At 49.1% G+C, this 27,123-nt stretch overlaps 1 protein-coding gene across 3 annotated transcripts in view; it reads left to right on the forward strand.

Moving 5' to 3' along the window:
• PPP1R12B (protein phosphatase 1 regulatory subunit 12B) overlaps positions 1-27,123 on the forward strand; it is a 127,316-nt gene that overhangs the window by 9,644 nt on the left and 90,549 nt on the right. For all 3 annotated transcript variants that reach the window (XM_080358101.1, XM_080358103.1, XM_080358102.1), the window contains exons 2-3: positions 24,437-24,567; positions 25,502-25,620. In XM_080358101.1, the coding sequence (XP_080214227.1) occupies positions 24,437-24,567; positions 25,502-25,620 (250 nt within the window). The remainder of the gene's footprint in view (positions 1-24,436; positions 24,568-25,501; positions 25,621-27,123) is intronic.

Below are 27,123 nucleotides of genomic sequence, written 5' to 3' on the forward strand. Positions count from 1 at the left end.
ACTGTCAAGGATGGTGTCAAAGGTGTACCGTGCTTGCTCTGTTGTCATCCACCCAGCCAGCTTGTCATCCTGGAGGGCAATCAAATTGGGCAAGATTTGCCACTGGTAAATGCACGGGGGCTTTTCCTGGTCACCACCACCTCCTGCACGCTGCTGGAAATAGCTTTGGGAAGATCTACTACAAAGCCTTTCCAGGGGTAAGGTGGGACTGACAGGCCCAGAGTTCCCTGGATCCTTCTTACATGATGGACAGTGGTTCATGTCATCAGGAGCCTCTCTTTGTCACCACAACCTTTGGAAGACGACAGTGACCCTGCAGTGACATCAGCCAGCTCCTCCTCAGCCGTGCCTGCATCCTGCCTGGTTCCAAAAGCCATCTGTGGCCATTGCTTCCCCTTTATTCCCCGTTGGGGCCCCGATGCTGTACGATGGAGCTACCAGGACCAGTCTGCTTGTCCTGGGCACTGTCCGTAGCCCGTTCCTTCTGGCACGTGTGCCCGTTGTGTCGCACCAGCTCCTGCAGTGCTCCTGTACTCGTGTACGCTGCAGGAGACTTCAGTCTCACTTGCCTGTAGCTCTTTGCAGCAGCTGTCAGACACTGCTGTGCACAGCAAACTAAACATTTCTGGGGCATTTTCTTGATTTCCTTATCTCGCTGATTTTTTTGTTGTTGTTATTCCTTCTAAAAAATGTAAGTTTTAAGGTGAGGTCCCTGCCAGGAGGGAAATAGGAGGGGATCTTTCTAGTTGACTTGTCTCTTAACTTCTTCAGAGTTCAGTCTTGCAGGAACGCAGCTAGTGAGCAGTTGCTGTCACCTCATACCTGCGATGCCTCCCCTGCTTTTTGGTGCAAACTCGCACGATGACTTAACCCACGATTCGAAACTGCTTATCTGTCAGCACCAGTTCAGTTCTCAGGCATGTCGTGACCTCTTTTCTTCAGGAGTAGACACGCAATAAGAAGTACTGCCAGGTAGTATCTCCCAAGGGAGATGCTGATTGTGGATTTCTGTTTCTCACTACCACTTTGGTAAATATTTCTTAACCATCTTGCAGTGCAGATATCAGTGGCTATTAAGGCTAGGGGTATTCTCTTATCTTTCTTGGCTGCTGTAATTTTGTTAATGGGCTTAGTGATCATCATCCAGTTGCTGAGGAATGCTTCTTGCTGCTGCCATGTGCAGAATGGCTGACACTGGAGGAAATGCTTGATAAAGCGAGCTGAACTGTCGTTTTTGGCTTGTGAGTCCGCTTTAATGGAACCATTTTTACTTTCAGTTGAGCTACTGATTGAACCACCATTGCACTTTAAATTTGAGCTGTTGCTCGGTGCCACCTGAGTCTGGAAGGGGGTGCAGGGGGCACTGGGGTACAATTGGGCTCTGTGGGGGTGAGTAGCTGTAGCTGTTGCCAGCAGCGCATGGGCGACGGCTGCTCCGTCCCTGTGGATCAGCTGCAAGAGTGAGCAGCCATAGGCAGCAGGGCTTAGCTCATGTCCTTGCACAAAGCGTGACTTAGAGTCCAGCTTTGCTTAACCTGAGCATCCACACGAGCTTGTGGAGAGTCGGCTGGGACTCTCCAGCCCGGTGTGCCCAGCCTGCCCAAGCAGACGGACGTGCTGCCCTGGGGAGCGGGTTGAAGCAGCTTGGCGTGCCAAAGCTGGGCACAGGCAGAGCGCTGCTCCTGCCGGCCGTGGGGAAACCTGCCTGGTGGGTATGACCAAGCAGCACCTGTGATCTGTAGACCGGCCTTTCTGCAAGCAGGGCAGCGAGGGGAGAGCAGAGCGAGTTTTGGCAGCTTAAGTCCCACCCTTGGGCCAAGCTGAATATCCTCTGGCTAGGAGGAGAAGGAACCGGTGAGGAAAACAGCACAGTTGACAACTTATTGCTCTGTATTCCTCTCAGTAGCCCTGGGTGGGATCCAGCTTCTGTTTGTTTGCTGTTCCTGCTCAGTCCCACTGTGTGCCGGCTGCTCTGGATCCCTGCGCTGTGGGTGCTGTGATCTGGACACATTCTGCACCAAAGTGCCGCTCCAGGGGTTTTGAGCTTCTTTCCAGTCCCCGTGTCACTTGTGTACCCGCTGCCGTTTGTTTTGCAGACCCGCTGTCACTTGGGGGATGCTGAAAGCCGCAGGAGTTCCCTGCGGTGTCTGCACTTTTTACCGCCCCAGTGCGAGGGACCCCAGTGAGAGACTGGGGGTGTTGGACCTCCGGGAAAGGCTCGATACCTCCAGCTTTCAGGTGTGATGATCCTCACCTCCCCTCCCAGAGTTTGCTGCGTCCCTTCCCCGCTCACACGCGTGTTCTCGGTCTCGGCTCCGACACGTGGAGCTGGAAGGTGGTGGAGATTGAGGAGGTGAGGCGGGTGAGTCAAGGCGAGTCCATTTGCTGCAGACAAGTGGAACTTATGCAAACTTCTGCATAGCGTATCTATGGAACGGGGGGACTTTCAATGGGGAAAATTGAAAAGTGATGATATGGTGGAATGTAAGTCCTAATGATTTCAAAATTGAAAGAATGATACATTGTTCCTTGTGACATACCGTCTTTTGTGTGGGGTGGCCCGTGTGCTTTCCCCTCTCTATCATAAATCACTGGAATAGATACATGCTATATTCAGGGAGCACACAGTATCTTATTTTTTTTCCTGGGGAGTATTAGGAGAATCTGAGTCTTGGATCCAGCTCAACTAAATGGTTTCAAATGACAAATCTGTCGCAGTTTTGCCGTTGTGTGCTGCACAGTTTTGCAGCGCTCCTCAGCGAGCCACCGAGCTGTTATCTGTTGTGTGTCACTGCCACTTAAACCAGCGAGCAGAGGCGCATCCCTGCAGCAGGACCGTGTCAGAGGGAGGTGACAGTTGTGTGTGCTGCTGCTTCCCAAAAGGGACTCCAAGGAGAGCCTGGGACATGCTAAACCCAAAGGAACCAACAAGCACGTGGAGGGGAGGAATCCAGGCGAGGTGGTACGGTTGGATGTCCAAAATGCCTTTGACAGGGTCTCTCTACAGAAGCCCTAAGAAACAAAGCTGTTGTGAAATAAAAAGAGGTGTTATCGTTGATTAATCACTGTCTGAAAGAGATAAAACAAAGGCCAGGAGTAAAAGATGAGTTTGCAGGAGGAAGAGGAGTTATCCTGTGTGTATCTCTGCACACCCGAATGGGAGACAGAAAAGGGAATAAAGAGCGAGGTAACAGTTTGTCCATGGTGCTGCATATTCAGGGTAATAAAGTGAAAGCTGGCAGTGGAGGGTTTCACAATACTGGCTAATTTGCTCATAAAATGGCTGGTGAAATTTGGTCAGTAAATGGGAAGTAATGCTTATGGGGAAACAGTGGATTCTGGTCCAGCTTTACAGGCTGGAAGAGGTTTTCTGAGGCTTTAATGTGACACTAGAGAAGTACTGCAGTGGGTTAGAAAGCAAATAAAATGTTAGGGATTCTTAAGAAAGGAATAAATAAAGTAGAAGTCATAAAGCCAGTATAACATCACGTTATACCATCTGTACATTAGTACGTGCGGTCTTCTTTCTACCATCTCAAAAAATATATCAGTCAATAGAAAGATATGGGAAATAACAGCGAGGTGATCAAAGGCATGGAGTGATTTCTGTACAAGGAAAGATCAACACTGTCTGCAAATCTTTTTCACTGGTGGAAAGCCACAAGCACTGAGGTATCCACAGTTACCCATGAGATGTGATTAGGCGTGATTTTATTTTCCCCCAAGAAGGAATTAAAGGACATCAGAATTTTCAAACATTTTTCATCCAGTGTAAAATTCAGCTGTGGGACTCGTTGCTTTAGGACATTGTGCCAAAAGCTTAGATACGTTCAGAGAATCCTTGATGGGTATAAATTCAAACCAAGCTAGAGATCGCCGGGCTCTGGGACGGTATGGCAGGGAGATCCCCTCTATGATATACAGAATAATTAAAAAGGCATTATTTATTCCAGATTAGAGCCAAGAAGAGAAATAAGATAGGGCAGAATTAAGAAGGTCAGATACCTTCTCAAATGTTAAAGCAATAGCTTTAAAATGAAAATCTAGCAATTTTGAGAAGGCATTGCATAAATGGTGGGCGGTTATGCTTTGTATTTAATAGGCAATTCTGTTGAATTTTTAGGGATCTTGAAGACTGTATTTCAAAGCATCCTCTAAACTAGAAGAAAAATAGGTGTTAATGTACGTATGGGATATCACCTTGCTAATCCACGAGGTTTTGAGCCTTTTTCTATTCCTGGCTTGCAGCAGCCTGAACTGATAGATCTGACAGACCAACAGATTTAGGTGTTCTCACAAGGAAGGATTTCACGTTTTCTCTGTGATTTGCACTAACTTTTCTCTCCTGGATGACTGACAAACAAGATGTGACCTTCGCAGCCCTAAAGGGTTTGTCTTTTACATGGGTATCGCTCGAGTTATTCCACACAAGTGCTCCCTCCCGCTGGAAAAGATAAGCGGTAAATTCGTCTGTCCCTTGGTGAGGGATTGAGGACCGTGCCAACCTGTGCACCAGCAGCGCTGAGCTTTCCACTTCACAGCGTATTGCGTGAGTTATTTTTGATCCCTTATTAATAGAAGGAGCCCTGTGCTTATGGCCAAATATTGTCTTATAGCTATTTTGAGTATCGGCTTGTCTACAGCTCAGCCGCTCCACAGAATTCATTCTTTTCCATTTAGTTTAGGTGCTGTTAATCTTTAAGAAAATTGCTCAGTGTTGCAGAAAGTGAGCGAGGAACAAAGAATCGATTGTAGCCGCCGGGAGGGAATCCATGTGCTGACGTTTTGCCCGGCTTCCTGCACATTGTGCTGGCCGCTTAAAAATTCAAGGCCTGGCCAAAACAAGAACTGCTGCATTAGGGAAAATAAGACATTTTAATGTAATCTGATTGCAGGGTTATCTTTTCAAATATAGCATTATGGTGATGGCACCCTCAGTCTTGGAAATGTGGGGATACCTGGTGTTGGCAAAGCTGCCAGGTCTTTATTGTTTTAAGTCTTTTATTTGTTGTCGGTGACCGGGACCGCTCACCCTGCTCCAGTCTGGCTAAGCTGCTTTCCTAATCCTTTGGCTTCTTCGAGCAGCGCTTTGATAGTTCTGCTTCCATAGCACCATGCTGCAAGCTGCATCTTTTCCTCTACCGTTGGTGTGGCTTTTTGGCATTTGGTCTTTCCGGGCTGGCGTCTGGCACCGGCAGCGCTGGGCTGCAGCAGAGCACGGAAAACCTGCTCGGAGGCACGAGTTGAGCCGAGCTTTATTCCAACGCTGATTAACTCATCCAGTCCTAAACATCCTCGCGAAGAGCTCGTCTGTGCTCCCCCTGGAACCTGCTCCTCAGCGCTTGGGAAGCGTCTGTCCCAGTTCCACGTTCTTCCAAATGAAACCAATTCTTTGTTTTCCTCCTGTTGCAGTTGCTTTCCTTTCCATACCAGCCTTCCCACGAGTGGAAGGCTCTATTCTCCTCCAGCTTTTTTCCTTTTACATAGATACAGTAAAGCTGGTTTTATTTAACCTTTCCAACCAGTTGATGTCTTCTAAACTCACAGTGAGCCTTGTTGTTCTCTTCTGGGCTTCTTAGGACCATGTTGCTTTCAAATGGAACGTGATGCTTCAGTGGAGAACTCTCCAGCCCAAGAATAATGTTCTTCAGGGCCTTACAACCAGTAGTTGTCTGTAATGTATTCCAGAATGAGATTTGCTTTCACGGAATCCCAGAATGTCAGGGGTTGAAGGGCCCTGGAAAGCTCATCCAGTGCAATCCCCCCATGGAGCAGGAACACCCAGATGAGGTTACACAGGAAGGTGTCCAGGCGGGTTGGAATGTCTGCACAGAAGGAGACTCCACAACCCCCTGGGCAGCCTGGGCCAGGCTCTGCCACCCTCACCCCCAACAAGTTGCTTCTCACATTTAAGTGGAACCTCCTGTGTTCCAGTTTGCACCCATTGCCCCTTGTCCTATCACTGGTTGTCACCAGAAGAGCCTGGCTCCATCCTCCTGACACTCCCCCTTTCCATATTGATCCCCAGGAATGAGTCCCCCCTCAGTGTCCTCTTGTCCAGCTCCAGAGCCCCAGCTCCCTCAGCCTTTCCTCACACGGGAGATGCTCCACTCCCTGCAGCATCTTGGTGGCTGCGCTGGACTCTCTGCAGCAGTTCCCTGTCCTGCTGGAACTGAGGGGCCACAACTGGACACAAGATTCCAGGTGTGGTCTCCCCAGGGCAGAGCAGAGGGGCAGGAGAACCTCTCTGACCTACTGACCACCCCCTTCTAACCCACCCCAGGTCCCATTGGCTTCCTGGCCACAAGGGCCCAGTGCTGGCTCATGGTCACCCTGCTGTCCCCAGGACCCCCAGCTCCCTTTCCCCTACGCTGCTCTCTAATAGGTCATTCCCCAACTTACACTGAACCTGCTTTCTTCTTCAGCAGCACCCCCTGAGTCATTCAGCCACCCCTTAATCACCCAGTGGGGATGGAAATGAGGGGACATAAAGCAAAATTAGAAGTGATGTGAAGGAATCTTCACTTTGTTGTGAGAGTGTTTGTCGGGAGAACTTGGAGTCTGGGTTCTGTTCCCTCGCATTCTCCACCTTCTCCGCTTGATAAAACGTGATCTCTGTGTCTATGTTTTTGTTGAACAGGAGGGGCAGAGCTGGGCCTTGTTAGTCTGTGTTGATGAGACTTTGAGATGAGTGTTCACACAGGCTCAAGGTTTCCAGTCTGCACCGAATCCTGCGGTTTCCGACCCAAACCGAGTCCCTCTGGTGCAGCCACATCGTCTCCCGTTCGTGTGTACCACATCTTTTATGTCGTGAAGACTAGAATTTGTTGTGAAACTCTAGTGCACCATTACAGAGTGGCCTAATGAGATTTTCTCATTTGTTTTGTTCCATTCCAAGTGATTTCTAGCATTTGCTTTGATTTTGGAGTTTGGAGCTGATATTTTCCTACAGCTATTTCTTATAATCCTAGGAGCTTTTTCCTGAATGGCGGTAATAAGCCTTTCATTTTGTTATATGACGTTAGGTGTATTTTTTGCCTGTGATTCACTCCACAGTGATCTGCATTGAATTTCATCTGCTGTTTTCTCACCAGTTGCTCAGTATTATAAGATTCTTCTTCAAGTTTGTCCTTTTCTTTACCCCTTTGAATAGTTTTATCAGCAAACCTTATCACCTCACCAATCACCTCCTCTTCCAGGTCCTTTATTTAGTACATTTGGCAGCACAGAATCAGGAAGGATTTCTGTAGAGATCTCCAGGAAGAAAATGTATCGGGTATTCTGGTCTCCCCATCACAAAATATGTTTAATTGTGTGAGGGTCTTCTTAGCCGTGCAGTTTGTGTCTTTAGGGGCCTGGGGAGGAGCCTTTGGGAAGTCTCTGTGGATTCTGTCACCTGCATCTCTCTTGGCTTTCTGCTTATTTGCTCTTCGAAGGACTCTGGTATCTTTCTGTCATACGACTTTGCGTCTCTTCCTTCTTCAGTGACACGGTGATACACTCAGGACTGAGACTGAGCTGGGCTGTGTCAGCAAACTTGCCCTCTCCTAAATTCCTCCTGTTTACCATCTGGGTTGTTGGATCATCGGATGGTTTAGGTTGGAAGGGACCTTCAAAGCTCATCTAGTCCAACCCCGGCCATAAGCAGGGACATCTTCACCCAAATCATAAAATCATTGCAGTGGAAGAGACCCTCAGGATCATCAAGTCCAACCATAACCCAACTCTAGCACTAACCCATGTCCTGAGAACCTCATGTCCGTCTGTCCAGCCCTCCAGGGATGGTGACTCCAGCACTGCCCTGGGCAGCCTGTTCCAATGCCCCACAGCCCTTTGGGGAAGAAATTGTTCCCCAGATCCAACCTCAACCTCCCCTGGTGCAACTTGAGGCCGTTTCCTCTGCTCCTGGCGCTTGTTCCTGGGGAAGAGAGACCAACAGTTGCCCCGTCCAGCCTGGCCTGGGATGTCTCCAGGGATGGTTCATCCACCACCTCTCTGGCCAACCTGGGCCAGGCTCTCACCACCCTCAGGGCCAACAATTTCTTCCTTGTGCCCAGCCTGAGCTATGGCACTTTGTTTCTGAGAATCGCCTGTGCCACCCGTTTGCCAGGCAGACTAATGCATTGGCAATGCAGTACAACAAACATGAAAATCACCGTCCTCACACTGGACTTTCACCGGGTTTTGTTTCACTTTAAGGATGAGTAAGTGCTGGAGCTCACCAGTAAGCCCGGTCAGCCTGCCTGGCTGCTGCTTCTGTAAATGGCAGTTCCCAAGGTGGAGAGCTCGCTGTGCTTTGCTCCTCCCGTCGCTGTGTGCGTTCGTCGCTCTGTCCATTTCTGGCTACGTCCTTTTTATGGCATCTGCTGGCCGGGGCTGTGCCACACTTGAAAGGTCCTGACAGAGCTCTCAATCAGGAGCTCGCGCTGGGCTGCCGGTATCTGAACCACGCGGGGCATGTGCAGTGGTAAATGGGTTTACGTTACTCTTGGAAAACATAAAAGTTGGTAGCAGATCTGGTTTTCTTTGATCAAAGCGGCCACGGTTCTTGATTAGACTCATTAATGTCACTGCGGAAAGTTGACACCTGAGTTGTGTCCATCTTTCAAACGGGGGAGATCTCTGGTGTCGTGGTTTGACAGTGTCATTAATACGCTTATTACAGTGCTTGGTGATTAATAAAGCAACTACGCGAGGGTCTAGCGAAGAACTGTCATTCAAGCAGCACTTGTCCCTCCTCAGTGACCTTATTCTACAGATCACTTGTTCTCAATCACGTATTTGCCAGCACCTCTTGTTCCGTGGGCATCCCCAGGACAGGGTCCCCGATTGCGGGTATACGCTCAAGAGCCAGCACTGAATGGGTTTGGTGGTGAGATTTGCTTTAGTTTGTTTCCCGCAGGATTTAGCAACAACAACAACAAAAAGAAGAGGCATTTCCCTATGGATTGAGCAGCCCTAATAGTGTCAAATGAATTTTTTGTCTTCTGATTTTCCTGTGAATCAAGGCGAGTTCATATGTGAACTCCTGTATTCTCCTTCTCCTACCGCTCTAAAAATACCAGCCGTAGTCCAGACCTTCAATTGCTGTGTTTAGATAAGCGTTTTTGCTGTGTTTTAAGAAAATATATAGCTTAACTTCTGCTGCAATAGCCAATTATCTCAAGGTTTCACTAGGATTTGAAAGAAAACATCCCTGTAAAGCTGCACCGTGTTTAGTGACATTGCGAATCCAAGGGGCTGCACTGCAAACAGAAACCTCGCGCAAACCTTAGCGATGGTCCTTGCACGGAGGAAATGTGGAATCACTTCCTTTTTAGAAAGGTTTCTATACCCAGCAGCCTCTTTGTCTGCCCGTCATTCCTTACGCTTCAAAGAAGACCCTGTGCCCCGTGATTGTGCTGCCTGTGGCGGTTCAGCCGCGGGCTCTGGTTCGGGTGGCATCAGAAGAACGGGAAAACTCCAGAAAACCACTTATTCACTTGAGTGTGAACACTTCGGGTTGCACGGGGTGGAAAATGACCAAGCAAGCTGCTACACGTCTGTCTAGTGATCATTTGTGCGCAGCCCCCAGGACCGTGCAGGATGGATACTTTATTTATTTAGCCACTTAAATTTACTTCTCTGTGGTTAGAGATTCAAATTTTCTCAGACTCCAGCGCTGGCAATGAGGATGAATAACTAGAATTAATAAGGGTATGTTTTTCTTTTTATAAACCAGCTTTTTGTTTTTCTGGCCACAAAGGTGAGATTCAGATCTTGAAACCAAACGTGGCGTGGCTGCGAGACGATGTGCACGAAAACGAGGAGCCTACTATTCCACTTCTGAATAAACTGCAAAGCCACCAAAGGAACCTCCTCTTTCTTTTCGTTCGCAGGCGTGCCGAGGTGTTTCTGCATGTAGCCGCTGTTTTAATTATCTTTGCCCTTACTTAGCGCTAATTAGGCACTTGGTGTTTGCCGGAGCTCATGGTGCTTCCCCTGCACAAGCTTTGGCACCTGGGAGGATGAGCTTGTTTCTGTGGAAGCGATACTGGGCCTGGAGTGATTTTGTTGTTCTATCTATTGAGAACAACGAGGTTTTTCCCAGGCCATATGCGGCCTGAGCTGCCTGTCTGGACATAAGCAAGATGTCCAAGTGAATGGTTAAGCGGCAGCTTAAGACTATCTCAGTCCTGCCCTTCCTGCTGCTCCTGTCTAATGCTTTTTGCACCAGCGCAAGTGCTTGTCTGGTCCCACTGGGAGTCTGTTTAGCCCCTGGATCTGTTCAGTGGGGTATTGAATGAATATTAATATCAACACCTCTGGCTGGGGAGAGGCTGCGGAGCAAAATCCTGCTGTGGGACAGGGTGAGGAAAAGGTTCTTCACCCAGAGGTGCTGGACACTGAACAGGCTCCCCAGGGAGGTGTCACGGCCCCAACCTGACAGTGTTCAAGAAGAGACTGGACAACGTCCTCAGACACACGGGGTGACCTGTGGAGTGTCCTGTGCAGGGACAGCAGTTGGAAACGATGATCCTTGTGGGTCCCTCCCAGCTCAGGACATTCTATGGTACTCTGTCTTCAGGATCTTATAGCCAGGTAACACAAATCTCACCTTTAGGTGGCCAAGTTGGAGCTAAAATAATTTGCAGCTGTTTTTCCACGTCTCTGACCACTGAGAGAAGGCCTAGAGAGTCTCTTTCCGTGGAGGATGGTTTGCTGTGCCCTCCTGCCCATCTCACCCTTCCAGCAGATGCAATGTGAGTGCACTGACCTTGCCAATGGGCTGAAAACTGATAATACTTGGGGTTTCTTCCCCATTATTGACAAGGTTAGTCTTCATTTGGCATTGGTCTTACCACACTGCTGCGCAACCTCCGGTTGAGCTCTGTTCAAACCAACAGCGCGAGCGTCAGCGCTGAGCTCCACGAGACCACGTTCGTTTGCAGCTGATCTAAGGTTGCATCTTGGAAATTTAGAATATGTTTCTGTCATAGAGCTGATGGGATAAACCACATATATATTTTGTTCTCATTGTAAAAGTGCCTTTAGGAGCTGCTTTAAATAGGTACAGTATAAGCACTGGTGGAGTGCCTGTAGAGCTGAAGAACAAGGGGGTTGTTAGCAGAACACGTCTTTGCTAAGCAAACCTGCAGGAGCTGGATTTCCATTTTCCACACAGGAGTGAAACGCTTGTGAGCTTTCTAATTATGAAATGGAGAGCTATTTGGGGCAGGAACCAAAACTTCAGTAATTTAAGGGAAGGATTTTCTATATACTGTCTTGATGCAGTGCCAGAGCGCGCTGGCTGAGTGGGAGAGAACTGACATACTTAGTGGTCAGAATGACTAAACTGGTGAGACTTGAAAAGCTAATGCTGCTCTGCACCATTAGGAAACTGGCAGTCCCTGCTTTTCGGTGACAGAAAGACTTTATTTTTAGTGCTGGCAGTTGGTCAAGTACTGGACTCATTTCAAGCTCTTCTCAGATGGTACAAAGTATTAGCTTCCAACTGCTGCTGAAATAGTGGGTATTAAAAATAATGTTGGAATTAGGGGGATGAAGATGATGAAAAGGGAGTAAAATGATGATCGAGATTGGATTTTGAGGTCAGTTCCTCGTGGCCCGTCTCTGGTTTAGAGCTGCGTGTTCTGGGCTGTGACGGCAAATGGCAAACCGGTCCATTGGCCGCCGAGGAGAAGCACCGTGGACGTGGAAGAATCGCCGTGCCGGGTCCCGTTTGAACGGGAGGTGAATGAAGCGCAGGTTGCTGGAACCATGGGAGCACAAATAGTACAAGGGGTTGGCATAAGGGGCTGAACCCTGCGACTGTTTGCGGAGTGAAACACTCATGTCGGTGCTCCTTGCTAATCTGGATTTGCCAAAACGCTGTTTGATTAGAAACGCTAAACGAGGGGCAAAAAGATGGCAACACTGCATGCCTATGCCTGTCATCCTAGCAGGGCTATTTAGCTTGTTTTCCGTGTTTTCTTCCCATTTCGGTAACACAGACACCCAAGTGTCCGACTGTCGTTCCCTTTCTCCGCAGCGGCGGTTCCGGTTGTTCCCAGCAAAGCGCAGCCGGACACGTTGGCACATAGAGAAGCAAACGTGGGGCTTCGGCGTTCACTGGCACCACCACCCCACACAGCTCGAGCAGAGTCCTGATAACCATAGAGAACTTCACAGACACTTAGCGAAGCCATCTATAGTCTAGTGCAGCAGATATTTACATCCACCTCCTTGTACATAAGTTGGTGTCCCCAGTGCATATATAAAGGTTCAGAATGTGGCTGCTATTCAAATCGCTTCTCCACCTGACATTTCGTGCTGCTGTTTCCTCTTGGAAATGCTACGTTCATGAAATCATTATGCCTTTGCACGTATTCCTCTCTCTGCTTGTGCTCTACTGGGTTTATTGTTGTGCTAATCATTGCAAGAGATTTGGTGGTGGTTTCTTTTGATGACTGGCGTGGATACTGCTGAGTACTTCTAGATGTTGTGGGGTTTTTTCCGATGGAAAAGTCGGACATAATGCATATCTCTTTTCCTGCTTACATGAGAAGTGTGACTCAAGTGCTGTGAAAAAATGAAGCAACGCAGCTAATGAATCAGACTAGAAAAATGAATAATAGCCTTTACATCTCATTTCCCTCCCTTCCCCCTGCTCTCTTTAAAACAGAATGTCCATCTTTCTGCTGACTCTAATACAATTGTTTCAGAATTAGACTTGCACAAGGATTTTCAAAGTGGGTTCGTGGTACAGAAGTGCCCACGCAGGGTGTTGTGGCCATAAGGACGCCCTGAAGCTGGCACGGAAAAGAGAGAAAGGAAGGTGCAAAAGCTCCGTGTTTTTACAGGAGCAACAGCACGAGCTGTTTGTTGTTCCCAGAGTCGCTGGTGAGTGTAATCTGTGCTGCCGGAGATACAGCATCACTTGAAAGGGGAATTTTCGGTGGTGCCGGTTCTGACAGACGCCCCTTGGAGCGCGGAGCGGTGGTGGCGAGGCGCGGTGGCAAGGTCAGACCTGCCAGCGCTGACAGTCGCTGGTGGTGACAGTTGCAAGGCTATTTTGGGAGAGTTTTTCTCTTTGTTTTCTGTGAACTCTTCTCTCTGCGTTCCCAGATTTAACCCTGACGCTGTTCAGCTGTCGTCGGGCTTGCCGGTGTTTGCAGTCTATGTTGACATCATGCATTTATTTACTCTTTGCGTTCGGTGGAAGATGAACTCCCTTCAGCGCCCGGCTAACCTTGTTAGAAATGCTTCTTTTTAGACTTTATGACAGAACAGTAGAGAGATGAGTTTTATCATGTAATCCCTTTGATTGAAACCTGTGTGTTGTGACAACATGACTTTACTGGCCTCCTAGTTCTCCCAGCCCAGTGTAGTGACAGTTAATGGAGCTGCTGGTGTCAGCGTCGTCCTCTGGTTTGCAGTCACCCTTGAACCATTTCGAAAGCTCCTCAAGGTGCTCCAGTCACACTAATCACATAGCACGAGGTTGTGGTAAAGAAAACCATCTCCAGCGTCAGGTTAAGGAGTGACCTCGTAAATCTGGGCTCTTGGAGGTTTCTCTGCTGGTAAATCATCGAGGTTTGGATTCATCCCATCCTGTGCTCAATGGGTTTATCTGCAGGCAGTGGGAAAGACAGGTACTGTGAGGGTGACATCCCACCCAGCTTAGACAGGCAACACTCCCTGGATACATCTGTTCCTTTACACTTGGAAAATGTGGATGAAAAAGGTCTGGTGCAAGGCAAGGTGCGGGAATGAATGCCTGGGACAGGAGGGACCTGGCAACCTGGACTTAAACCTAATTAACCTGTTCTGGGGGGGGATCTCGCGTTGAAGACTGTGTTTGCGTGCACATGGATAATATTCTGCTTTTAGTGCTTTTGATGGCCTGTATTCACTGCAGTTACTCTCTGGCTCTTCATTTAGCCCAAAGAAAACCTTTTGATCAGTTGGAATGTGGTGTGAATCTGTCTGTTGTTGTCAAAAACGGTCCCACTGGTTGTGTTAGGAAAGGGCGTGCTTGGTTTGTAGGAAAAAACCCCACTTTTGTCAGCCCAGATCTAATAAAGAATCTTTTGTAGCTCCTGGGTGGTGCAGCCTCTGCCACCCGAATGAGTCTGGGTCAGGTTTGCAGCATGAGAACATCATTCAGGAGGAGAAAGCAAGAGACTTGGGCAAATAAAGCATCTAAGCGATGGAGTGAGGCAGCTCTGGATCAGAATGGCTGCAGACACAACACAAATCTGGGTTTCCTGTCCTTCCCCACAACCGCAGAGTCCCTGGGATTTACAAAGAATAAATATGAGTGTGTTTGCATATATGTATATATATATGCACATGTGTACACATCATACACATACCCACAGCCTAGAAAGCTGGGGAGAATTCCATGTAGACCCTGTCTTGAGCAGGCGACACTCAACTAGAAGCCTCCCAAGGTTGTGTCCAAGTGTGGTGATGCAGTGGTGTGTATGTTGCTGTTCTTCGCCTGCCTGACGCTGTCATTGGGAGCTGAGTGCTCCTTAAACAGTTGCAGATGTTCCCTGCTCTGAGTATCTCGGCATCTAAAATATCAGCTCTTTGACTGTATGGAGTGGCTTCCTGGGCAAACTGCCATATGGCCAAACGGGGAGGTCCCAGCTGACCGGAGGTTGGCAAATGTGACACCCAAGGGCCAGCAGGAGGATCTGGGGTGTCAGTGTGATCTGAGTGCCTGGGAAGGTCGTGGAACAGACGATCATCCTGAGCGCCATCATGTGGCCTGTATGGGACAACCAGGTGCTCAGACCCAGACAACATGGGTTTATGACAGGCAGGTCCTGCTTGACCAACCTGATCCCCCCCTATGACAAGGTGACCTAATTAGTGGATGAGGGAAAGGCTGTGGGTGTTGTGTGCCTGGACTCCAGTGAAGCCTGTGACACCGTATCCCACAGCATCTCCTGGAGAAGCTGCAGCTCATGGCCTGGCCATCTGTGATGGATAAAGAACTGGCTGGAGGGCCAGGCCCAAAGAGTTGTGGTGAACCGAGCCAAATCCCATTTGCGATCCCAAGTGGTGTCCCCAGGGCTCAGTATCGGGGCCATTTCTGTTTATTCTCTTTATCAGTGATCTGGACAAGGGGATCGAGTGGACCCTCAGTCAGTTTGTGGATGACACCAAGTTGGATGGGAGTGTTGATCTGCTGGAGGGTGGGAAAGCCATACAGAGGGGTCCGGACCAGCCAGATCATTGGGCTGAGGCCAATTGTCTGAGGTTCAACAAGGCCAAGGGCCAGGTCCTGCACTTGGGTCACAACAACCCCATGGACGCTGCAGGCTGGGGAAGAGCGGCTGGAAAAGGACCCGGGGGTGTTGGTGACAGCGGCTGAACATGAGCCAGCGTGTGCCCAGTGGCCAAGAGGCCACCAGCATCCTGGCTGGTACCAGCACTGGTGTGGCCAGCAGGCCCAGGGCAGTGACCGTCCCTGTGCTGGGACCTGGGGAGGCCAGACCGTGAATCCTGGGGGTGGTTTTGGGCCCCTCACACCAAGAAAGGCCTTGAGGTGCTGGAGCGAGTGGAGAGAAGGGAACGGAGCTGGTCAGGAGCTGGAGCACAAGTGTGATGGAGCGGCTGAGGGACCTGGGGGTTCAGCTGGAGAACAGGAGCTGAGGGGAGACCTTCTGATCTCTGAACTGCCTGAAAGGAGCTTGGAGCCAGGGGGGTCGGGCTCTGCTCCCCAGGAACAAGCGCCAGGAGCAGAGGAAACGGCCTCAAGTTGCGCCAGGGGAGGTTGAGGTTGGATCTGAGGAACAATTTCTTCCCCAAAGGGCTGTGGGGCATTGGAACAGGCTGCCCAGGGCAGTGCTGGAGTCACCATCCCTGGAGGGCTGGACAGACGGACATGAGGTTCTCAGGACATGGGGCAGTGCCAGGGGTGGGTTATGTTTGGACTCCATGATCTTGAGGGTCTTTTCCAACCGGAATGATTCTCTGAGTCTATGGAGAAGAGTCCTGCAGCTCAGTGCACGCATCCCGTACAGTAGATGTGGGGTTGTATGGAAGATACTAAGAGGTGTTTGTTAATACTTCGACTTAATAGTTACAGCAATTGAGGTCAGTGATGGAACGGATGGAGACAAACCATGTCAGGGGAGAGCTGCATGTATAAAGAGCTTTGAAGGTGGTATCAAGACTTATTTCTGGATTGGAGGAGAATCTGGTAAAAGAATTAAGAGTGAGGGTTCCATGAGCGATCTGATTTAACAGCAGCATCTTGCACAGGCCAGGAGGTACCTCACTCCTGGGCGGCTCAAGAGATGGATACTGGAGTAATCAAGAGGAGATGTAGCACGGCCTCTACTGGCCTGATACTCCGTTTAAAAGTCCAGCCCGTGTCTGAGTTGCTAGTCTATATATTGTACCCGCATGTGACGAGCGGAGCTGCCAAGTATGATTTCCATGTGGGAACCATTCCTGCCTGAGAATCCAACATGGTGAGATGACGAGATTGTCACTGTTCTGCACAGAGAAGTCACCGAGATGGGGTTCTGTCACCAGACTGATAGTAGAAATATGGAACACAGAAGCCAAACTCATCGCCCTTTCTTCTTTTCCCTTCTTGCATCTTTTCTCAACCTCAGGAAAATGTTCCCTCTCTCAAATCCTGACCAACCGAGGAGGCAGCACCAGGGAATTCAATACAACCACAATTAAACCCACAGTGGTTATTACAGGTTTCCTGGCTGACTTTGATTCTAAGCTCTTGTATGCACGCTGCTGCTATTTTATTCCGTGATCGTATGACGCTGGGTGATGTGACATACAGTTTGTAAACTAAATATTTCCTCAGTGGGGCTGCGTTTGGAAGCGCAAGGAGCTCTCGGCCAAGTTCGCCACTGGTCCGTGTGCAGCCGGACGCGGCGCTGCTGGTTGTGCCGGTGAACAGCAGCTGGGGAGCTCGTCAGCACCACCAAGAGCTGTTCTGCTGCAAACGGTTGCACTGAGTGTTGTTCGTGTATTATTTGTTAATATGTTAAACTACCGAAATACTGGGTAAGTTGTGAAGAAAAGTTGCCTTAATGTGGGTGCCTGTGACAGCACCGCTGGTGTGCAGTTGTTACCGTGGCTTATGTGTTCTGCTGGGTTTGTAACTGTCCCCCTTTCTCCACGTAGAGGCAAAAAGGTGTGGTGGTTTGTTCGTTTTCTTCTCACTTAGCTGATCCCAAGTCATTTCTTAGCAATTCATTGAGTGGTTTAGTTGCTCCCCTACCTGCCATCCTGCATATAGTGGGAGTGTAACACCAATCATAGGAGTTTTGCTAAATGCACTCCTAGAAAGCAAGCGGTATTTTACTGTTGGAGCTCGATTCTCAGTCCTCTGAACCCTCCAGTCCCATCCCATGTGGCTCCTCGAACTCCTGATCGTCCCATCCCTGTCTCCTTCTGCAAACCAAAACCTCACCGGGCTGTTGGAGCCGTTGCGTTGCTGGCACTCATCACGAGTCCGATGATGCTCCTGTGTTCTGAGGAAGGAGCAAACACTAACAATACCATTATAATAACGAGGCTTCATTCAAGATAAGGATCAGATTGGGTCTGGTTGTTGAACGAGCCTTGCCAGACGCACGGAGTTTTTGCAGCGTTGTTCTGTAACGTTTCCTGGTGTCCCCCGTTGCGTTACTGTAATGTAAACTTCACGCTTGAAAGAAGAATGGCTTGGCAGCAGCTACTGGTAAAACAAAATATAAATAAATACAGTGGCTGCAAAGGGCTACACCTGTTATCTAAGAGGGGGAAGCTAATATGCCGTATCTGCAAATTTTAGAAACTGACCACTTCCTCCCTATGGAAAAACTGCGAAGTGCTGGTCCCCTGCCAGGAGCTGAGGAACAGCGGGAGCCGGCGATGGAGCCTTGCCCGGCGATGGAGCCTTGCCCGGCGATGGAGCCTTGCCCGGCGATGGAGCCTCGCCCGGCAATGCCCGGGATTGAAATGCAATGAGCCAGCTTCCTGGGAGGTTAGCGGGTAACTCTGGGCGCTGGCTGTACGCTGCGTCCACACTGGCTAAAACCGTCGGGTGTCGGTGCCGTCCGGAGCACCCGGAGCTCCCTGGCTGCCAAGAGACATGCAAAGGATGGCAGGAGATCACATCTCCGGTTAGATCACATCTCCGGTTAGATCACATCTCCTCGCCGCGTCCCCCCACCCCATCCCATCGCCTTGAAGGTTCTATTGTGTCTTTTACAGAGAGAGAACATAAAGAAGGAATTAAGAATTTCGAGACAAAACTGTGCTGTGTAGTTAACCTCACTTCTAGCGTCTTCCGTGTGTGCGTAACCAAGCTGAGGGTTAGCAGCGCCTAAAAATTAAGCCCATCCGCTTTTTCTTCGTGCAAAGCAAATTTCAAGGGCAGTTTAGGGGAGGGAGCGTTTCCTCATGTTAAATAACCACCCACCAAAAAGGTGCTGTTACTTCTCCACCGACTCTTTGTGACTTACTTTCCTCCTGTTGGGGTTGGAGGGGCAGGTGTTTGCTTTGTAATATCGCTGTAGTTATTCTTAAAACGTTCCCAAGGAACGCTGCATCGAATACAAGAGGAGAACTTTGCATAGCGATGGAGCCTCTCGGGTTACTAAACTTAGCCACTCTCCTAAATTTAAGGTTGGAGGATTAATAGTACTTAAAGGAGGACACGTCTACCCCATTTACTTCCTATCAGTAACCTTGGGTAACCCGTTTTGCTTGGCCAGAAGGTGAAATTTATCCTCTGAATCTCAGCGAATGCGTTTTTCTTGTGTTTTGCAGTTCTGAAGTTTGCAGGTATTCACAATAAAACATACAATAGGGAATTTCTGGAGCAATCAGGACTCGCAGGAATTGTAGGTGGGCAAGTGTGTGCCCTGGGGATTTCTAAACAGTGCAAATTTTGGTTCTTTAATTTGTAGCTTGGTAAAATCAAGTCGGGTATGAAATCATTAATATCATTAATGTGTGTGCAAATCTGAATTCTGTGATAACATGTAAGCATTAATCGGTTAATACACAGAATCACAGAATGGACTGGGTTGGAAAAGACCTCAGAGATCATCCAGTCCAACCCTTGGTCCAACTCCAGTCCATTCACTAGATCATGGCACTAAGTGCCATGTCCAATCTCAGTTTAAAAACCTCCAGGACGGCGAGTCCAGCACCTCCCTGGGCAGCCATTCCAATGCCTGACCACTCTCTGCACAGAATTGCTTTCTAATCTCCAGCCTAAACTTCCCCTGGCAGAGTTGAAGCCCATGGCCCCTTGTGCTATTGCTGATGCCTGGGAGAAGAGCCCAATCCCACCTGGCTAGAACTGCCCTTCAGGTAGTTCTAGAGAGTGCTGAGCTCAGCTCTGAGCCTCCTCTTCTCCAGACTAAACAAGCCCAGCTCCCTCAGCCTCTCCCCATAGGGCTTGTGCTCAAGTCCCTTCCCCAGTCTTGTTGCTCTTCTCTGGACCCTCCAGCACTTCAATACTTTAGAAGTATACACAGAAATACATTGCAGCCTCTAGAAGCTGCAGTTTAATCTGCCCTAACTCTTTCACGTGTGATTTCTAATGTTCTTAAAATTCAAAAGGTCTTTAGAAATCACAAGTTTTACTCATTAATCCCATTGTTGGCCTCGAAGTTATGGCTCCAAGGTGTCTTAAATATGCCATAGCATGTTAAGATATCAGCAGAGTTTTCTTTTAGAGGTGTCTGACTGAAAAAATTATGCAAATATCCAATGCCTGATAGTTCGGTGCATGAGACGCTGAGGTTTTCAGGACTGAATGGGGCTTGTTCAGCACCTCTGTTTGCCGAATACCATTTTCTGTAACTCCTTCCCCACCCCACTGTTTAAAACCTTGGCCAGTATAATTAGTATTACACTAAATCCTTGCGTTTTGATATTTGAGGCGGGCCAGAAGTCACACTCGCTAATGTCAACGCAGCCATTTACAAACCCATTCATGTTCCTCAGCTCTGTGCTCGTTTCTATTCTTATGTGTCACGTTGCTTGATCACAGAACTCCAAGAGCAGCTTGTGATACTTCGGAGTGCGTTATTATTCTTAAATATTAAAGAATACATTGCTGCTCCACTAAGGACTTAATGCACCTCCACGCTTGATTTTTCTTGGTGGCAAACGCACTGAGCGAGGATGAAATGGGTTATGGTGCCCTCGGGGAAGCAGCCGAGCGCCTGCTGTTGTCAGCTTTTGTCACTTTGTCGCCGCTTTATCTCCTTGGCAGCCAAGAGGGTCCAGTTACGGCCGATTGCTGGGGAGGGACAGGTGGGGCTTGATGCCATTATCCCTCCTGTTTCTAGCGTACGTTCCATAGGAACCATGCGAGACAGGGACTGGCAGAGCAACAGAGCCAGTAACAGGAAAAAATTGAAAACAAAGGGTTTGGGGGCTCTTTTGTGCATTAAACAGATGTTTAATTTTAGGGTGCAGCGTATCCAGGGGATTGAGCAAGAACTGGTGTTCTCTCTTGGCCGATTCCAGCGTGTGCAGGCGTAGTGGGTGTATATAGGTGCTTTAAGTGATAAACAATGTAAATATAGTTCCCTATCAAATACACACAAAGCTCATGATATAGAGCCATTCTTGAGTCTAAATTCAGATTTACACGCAAACTGCGGGTAACACTCAAAGCCAGCAGAGCAGTAAGTGTGCACAGGCACGAAATATCTGCCCGGCTGCCTTGTCAGGGCCATGCTGATAAAATTCTTCTTTGAGCCCATAATTCTGTAGTCAGCTACATCACAGAATCCCGGAATGTCAGGGGTTGGAAGGGCCCTGGGAAGCTCACCCAGTGCAATCCCCCCATGGAGCAGGAACACCCAGATGAGGTCACACAGGAACATGTCCAGGCGGGTTGGAATGTCTGCACAGAAGGAGACTCCACAACCCCCTGGGCAGCCTGGGCCAGGCTCTGACACCCTCACCCCCGACAAGTTTCTTCTCACATTTAAGTGGAACCTTTTGTGTTCTAGTTTAAACCCACTGTCCCTTGTCCTGTCATTGGTTGTCACCGAGAAGAGCCTGGCTCCATCCTCCTGACACTGCCCCTTTCCATCTTGATCCCCAGGAATGAGTCCCCCCTCAGTGTCCTCTTGTCCAGCTCCAGAGCCCCAGCTCCCTCAGCCTTTCCTCACACGGGAGATGCTCCACTCCCTCCAGCATCTTGGTGGCTGCGCTGGACTCTCTGCAGCAGTTCCCTGTCCTGCTGGAACTGAGGGGCCACAACTGGACACAAGATTCCAGGTGTGGTCTCCCCAGGGCAGAGCAGAGGGGCAGGAGAACCTCTCTGACCTACTGACCACCCCCTTCTAACCCACCCCAGGTCCCATTGGCTTCCTGGCCACAAGGGCCCAGTGCTGGCTCATGGTCACCCTGCTGTCCCCAAGACCCCCAGCTCCCTTTCCCTTATGCTGCTCTCTAATATGTAATTTCCCAACCTATACTGGAACCTGGGGTTGTTCCTGCCCACATTCAAGACTCTACAGTTGCCCTTGTTCTATTTCATTACATTTTCCCTGCCCAGCTCTCCAGCCTGTCCAGGTCTCTGATGGCAGCACAGCTTCCAGTGTCACCACTCCTCCCAGCTTGGTGTCACCAGCAAACTTGCTGACAGTCACTCTGTTCCGTCGGCCAAATCATTGATGAATATATTGACTAATACAGGCCCCAGCACTGACCCCTGAGGCACTGCACTGGATACAGATGTGATTGTGCTCAGAAGCACCCACAGCATGGGCGAGCTTGTCTCGGCTGGTCGCAGAGCAATTTGCTTTTAGGTGAAGTTAGTTTGATTTTAAAAGTGCTATTTAATGTTTGCATTCCCAAATGTAAAATAACTCATCAATAAGCTTGGAAGTGTAATTTATTTGGGATGTGTTGGGGGGAAAATTTCAAGTGTATCACAATAAATATGAGTGGCAATAACACAGAGATTAGATCTGAATTTTGCAGGCTTGGACTTGAATTCCCAGAAAATTGCTCCTTGAACTGAAAGGGGATTATTATGTTCCTTTGTGCCTGTGTCCAGCTCTATGTGCATTGGATACTTGACCTTCCTCCTGCATTTGATGGTGTCTCCGTCCTTGCAGACAGTAAAACCTGGCTGGAGCAGGCCTGGTCTAACAGCAGGTTTAGCCCAACTTTGAGCAGGGGATTGGACCAGATGATCTAATTAAAGGAGAACCAAAGAACAAACCGTTCTCTTGAGGCTGGTGGTAGGACCTGGTTTGCCTCCACTTTGCTTAGACCTAATTGTGTTTTACCCATCGTGCGTGGACCTGGGACCCCTCCAACCTCAGCGTGATGCTCTTCAGTCTCTTCAATTTGCTTTGTTTTCCCCAGCTCTAGGACCTGAAATAATCTAAGGGACCTTAGTGCTGAGTTTACAGGATGAAGCTGTTTTGTGCCTCAGGGTGGGAGATCCAGTCCAGGGGCAGTCCCTGAAGTTAAACTATTTCTAGAATTGAGCTTGTCTGGCACAGATTAAGGTTAAACCAGTCTAAAACAGAGCAAGGAAGCATGCAAACACTGCCAGCAAATGCAGGAGTGACTTGCGTTTGTGGGGTGAAAGGCTAGTTTGGGATTTGCAGTTGGAGCAGAAGTAGCGAGAGGTGGATGTGCTGGTGTGGGACGCGGGCAGCGCAGCATGGATCGATGTGTTGGATAATGTAGGATTGTCCCTTTTTGCAGGGAGGTATCGGTTAAAGACAATTTCCTTATTTTCATTACTAGGATAGGAATGGATAGTCAGCGTTGCTCGTTTTAGAAGAACGATCATCTGGAAGTCATTGGACCACCGTAACTGATAGATGCGCCCACATCAAGCTATATAAAAAAAACAAGTACTGTGATTTCAGAGGAATTGCAACCGAGCTGGTTCCCTCTCTGGATTCCCTCCTGGGTTTCTGCCTGTGGACGGACACACAGTAAAGGTCCTTTTGCCTCCTGGCCATGCTCGGTGCTCCTCAGCTGGGCCACGTGCGTTTGGACCTATGTATTAAATTCCCAGCTCATCCTTAAATAGCAGCATCCAGTGAACTGGAAATGCCATGCAGAACGTGCTGGAGCCAGGAATTTGAGGAGGGAGGAATTCCACCCAACACAAGCGCTGAGACTTGAAAATCTAGCTGGGTTTTCTCTGGCAGCTTCAAAGCGAGCAGGTCTCTGCAAAGCCAGGCTGCGCAATTAATACAGCGGCTAATGAAGGGTTGTCGTTCTCTTCAGTAGCTCGCGGGGTCTGCAGAGCTAACAGGGAAAGTTGTGCTTTGTTATACACGGGAAAATGAATAAATACTGCTGAACAAAGAAGTTATTAACTGCTTTAAAATTCTGCTTTTGCTATGGTTACATCTGTAAAGGGCAACATCCAGGATATGGATGATCGGCTTCAGTCGGGCGTCGCGAGCTTGAGCTTTCCCTGCTCACCCCTATCGCTGATGGGACCTCATTCTGTTAATTGTCGTGTTATTTCATTGACAATTTGAGGGAACATCATCATACCTTGCTTAGAGGAGTTTGGTGCCATACCTGAAACCAATACAGATAGATCGTTTTACAGTGCGTCCCCGCTCCAGGTTGAAATCAGTGTGGGAGAGAGGAGGGAGACAGAGGTGCTGGTGAGAAGGAAAGCTTGAGCGAATCCACAGGGTGCCCACCTGGGGACTCTCGGACTTACAATTAATTTTTGCAAGCTCTGAAGTTAATTTCGTGTAGTTCCCAACTTGCTGCTACCTGAAGCTCTGAGATGTGCTGGTTGACAGGGCGGGAAGTTCAGCCCAGGAGTTCCCTGCTGCCGGGAAACTGCAAATGGAGCTTGTGTGCTTGATTTAATACCAATGCCTTTTTTTTCCCCCCTTCCTTCCTTTCCCCCCCTTTCTTCCTTTTCCGCCTTCTTTCCTTCCTTTTCCCCCTTTGCTTCCCCTCCCTTCCTTCCTTCCCCCCCTTCCTTCCTTTTCCCCTTCTTTCCTTCCTTTTCCCCCTTCCTTCCTTCCTTCCTTCCTTCCTTCCTTCCCTTTCTTCCTTTTCCCCCTTCTTTCCTTCCTTGTCCCCCTTTCCTTCCTTCCTTCCTCCGCTTTCTTCCTTTTCCCCTCTTCCTTCCTAACTTCCTTCCTTCCTAACTTCCTTCCTTCCTTTCCCCCCTTCCTTCCTTTCCCCCCTTCCTTCCTTTCCCCCCTTCCTTCCTTTCCCCCCTTCCTTCCTTTCCCCCCTTCCTTCCTTTCCCCCCTTCCTTCCTTTCCCCCCCTTCCTTCCTTTCGCCCCCTTCCTTCCTTTTCCCTCCCCTTCCTTCCTTTTCCCTCCCCTTTCTTCCTTTTCCCTCCCCTTCCTTCCTTTTCCCTCCCCTTTCTTCCTTTTCCCTCCCCCTTCCTTCTTTCCCCCCACTTCCTTCCCTTTTCCATCCTTCCCTCCCGCTCTCCCTCAGGCCTGTATAGATGAGAACCTGGACATGGTGAAGTTCCTGGTAGAAAACGGAGCCAACGTGAACCAGCAGGACAACGAGGGCTGGACCCCTCTGCACGCGGTGGCGTCCTGCGGCTATCTGAACATAGCAGAGTGAGTGAGTTTCGGGCTATTTGGGGTATTTGTAACACTCATCACATCTTCCTCTTCGGAGCGGCTACCCAGGCGATCGATGCTCTGAGATTTACACAACGTTTTGGGAAGCAATGCTGAAAATAGATGGATTTCTGCTACTGAATCCTCAGTTTGTGAGGGTTCAGGTGGATCCTGCAACCGGTCGCCTTTTGCTGATCCCATTACAGTGACTTATGATTCATTAGATAAGTGAGCTAAAATGCCAAGCGCAAGGGAAGCACGGCGGCTGGCGGGCGCGCTCATACAGAGCAATGGAACGAAGCCCAGCTCTGGTGCTGCTGAGCATCTTCACCCTGCGCTGCCGTCACAGGGAGCCCGTGCAGAATTCTAAGTGCGGTTTGGGATTTTATTCCTCTAACTGAAAAGAATTCAGTCTCCCTACAAAATATATGTTAGTGTAAATACACATACATAGCTTTTCTAGTGTAAACACCGAATAGCAGATACACAGCATGCTATAAAACAATTCAAAGAGGGACTGTGCAAGTGCTCACCCTTATTTTGAGGCTTTGCAAAGCAGCTACGTTTCCTCACCATAGCCATGCCCATGCAGTTGTGTGGAGAGTTTCAAGGGAAAGATGTGTTGTTCTGGGCTCCAGAGGCACCGATACGCCAGCAGCATCATTGCTTTTTATTCAGATCTTACATTTCTGTTCCTTGCATCCTGTCTGATGAAAGATGGAGTAGATAAAAGTAACTGCTTGTGACTTAACTCACAATTAGAGCGTTGTCTTGTGCTTGTGTTGTTTACAACGCAAAATGTTGGGCTCGGTTTGGACGTAATCAAATGGAATTCTGTTGCCTGACGTAGATCTAGTGAGTACAAACATTAAATGCATATGAAAGAAGAGACAGCAAGTATAACCGAGAGTTTTGGGTCTCGCTCCCGTAGGTACCTGATCAGTCACGGAGCCAACGTGGCTGCTGTGAACAGCGAAGGCGAAGTCCCGTCCGACATCGCGGAGGAGGCGGCCATGAAGGACCTGCTGCTGGAGCAAGTGAAGAAACAAGGTAAATCAGCGCTGGGCTTGAATACGTGACCGTCAGACCCTTGGGAGCTTCTAAAGAGAGTTCTGTTGGCTTGCTGTCTATAGGTGAAGAGATCTGAAGTCTGGCCCAAGAGGCAGAGACAGATTTTGCTTTGGTAGCAGCACAGTGGGACAGATGCAGGTTTGTGGTGTGCAGTCTCTGTCCTTGGCAGGATTCTTCCAAGTGAGACACCACAGCACCGCAAGCTTATTCATTAGATCTATTTGCTTTTAAAGTGAGATTTAATTCTGGCCTCTGGTATCGTTGGAAGGTCTTGTTTCACTAAGTCTTGATAATACAGAGGTGAGATTTACAGCCCTGCCAAGAAGAGAAGGAGCTGGGGAATGAGTATGTCTGGCCTGGAGAGACCTGATCTTCCCTGGACGTCTCTTGCAGCCCATCTGCTCTGCCGTTCCCCTTTCTCATCAGGGACATCTGGCTGAGGGGCTGCGCTCGGTGCTGCCCCTGCAAAAACATCCCTACTAGGAGAAACGTCTTCGGCAGCGTAACTTGTGTTATAATTAAGAAATGCTTCATCAGCGTACACAGGGGTTATGGTTTTAAACTAAAGGAGTGGAGATTCAGGCTAGGCATGAGGAAGATTGGTTATTAGGAAACTTTTCTTCCCCAAAGGGCTGTGGGGCATTGGAACAGGCTGCCCGGGGCAGTGCTGGAGTCACCATCCCTGGAGGGTTGGACAGATGGACATGAGGTTCTCAGGACATGGGGCAGGGACAGGGGTGGGGAACGGTTGGACTCGTTGATCTTGAGGGGCTTTTCCAACCAAAATGATTCTGTGATTGTATAAGAAATTGTTTGTGCTGAGGGTGGTGAGAGCCTGGCCCAGGTTGGTCAGAGAGGTGGTGGATGAACCATCCCTGGAGACATCCCAGGCCAGGCTGGACGGGGCTCTGAGCAACCTGAGCTGGTGCAGATGTCCCTGTCATGGCAGGGGGGGCACTGGGGGAGCTGGGAAGGTCCCTTCAACCCAAACCATTCTGTAATTTCATGAAACTTTTCTTCGTACTCATGAAATCAATCTGTGAGTAGTTAGTTGTCTGTACATACACAGAAGTTTAAACCCTGTCTCTGAGGTCCATCAAGAATGGTTTTGAAGGATTCATTTTATCTCAGCTGCGTGGAAATGCTGAACTGAGGCACCTTGAGCTGATACGGACTGACCCATCCCTGCTAGATGTGTCTGAATGTATGGACTGGCATTTAGCCTGGAGAACAGAAAGCTGACAGGGATCTGGTTGCCATTCTCTCCCACCTGGAGGGAGGCTGTAGAGCCAGAGGAGCTGGGCTCTTCTCAGGGTGATGGGAAAGTCATGGGTTTGAACAAGGGATGTTCTGACTGCCATGTACATGGGGGAAAATGTTTCCCAGGAAAGTGCTGGAACAGACACCCAAGGAACTTGTGGAATCTCCATCGTTGGAGGTGGTCAAAACTCAGCTGCATTTGGCTCTGAGCAACTTGATCTG

This window comes from Nesoenas mayeri (assembly GCF_963082525.1).
Source record: "Nesoenas mayeri genome assembly, chromosome: 23".
NCBI lineage: Eukaryota > Metazoa > Chordata > Aves > Columbiformes > Columbidae > Nesoenas > Nesoenas mayeri.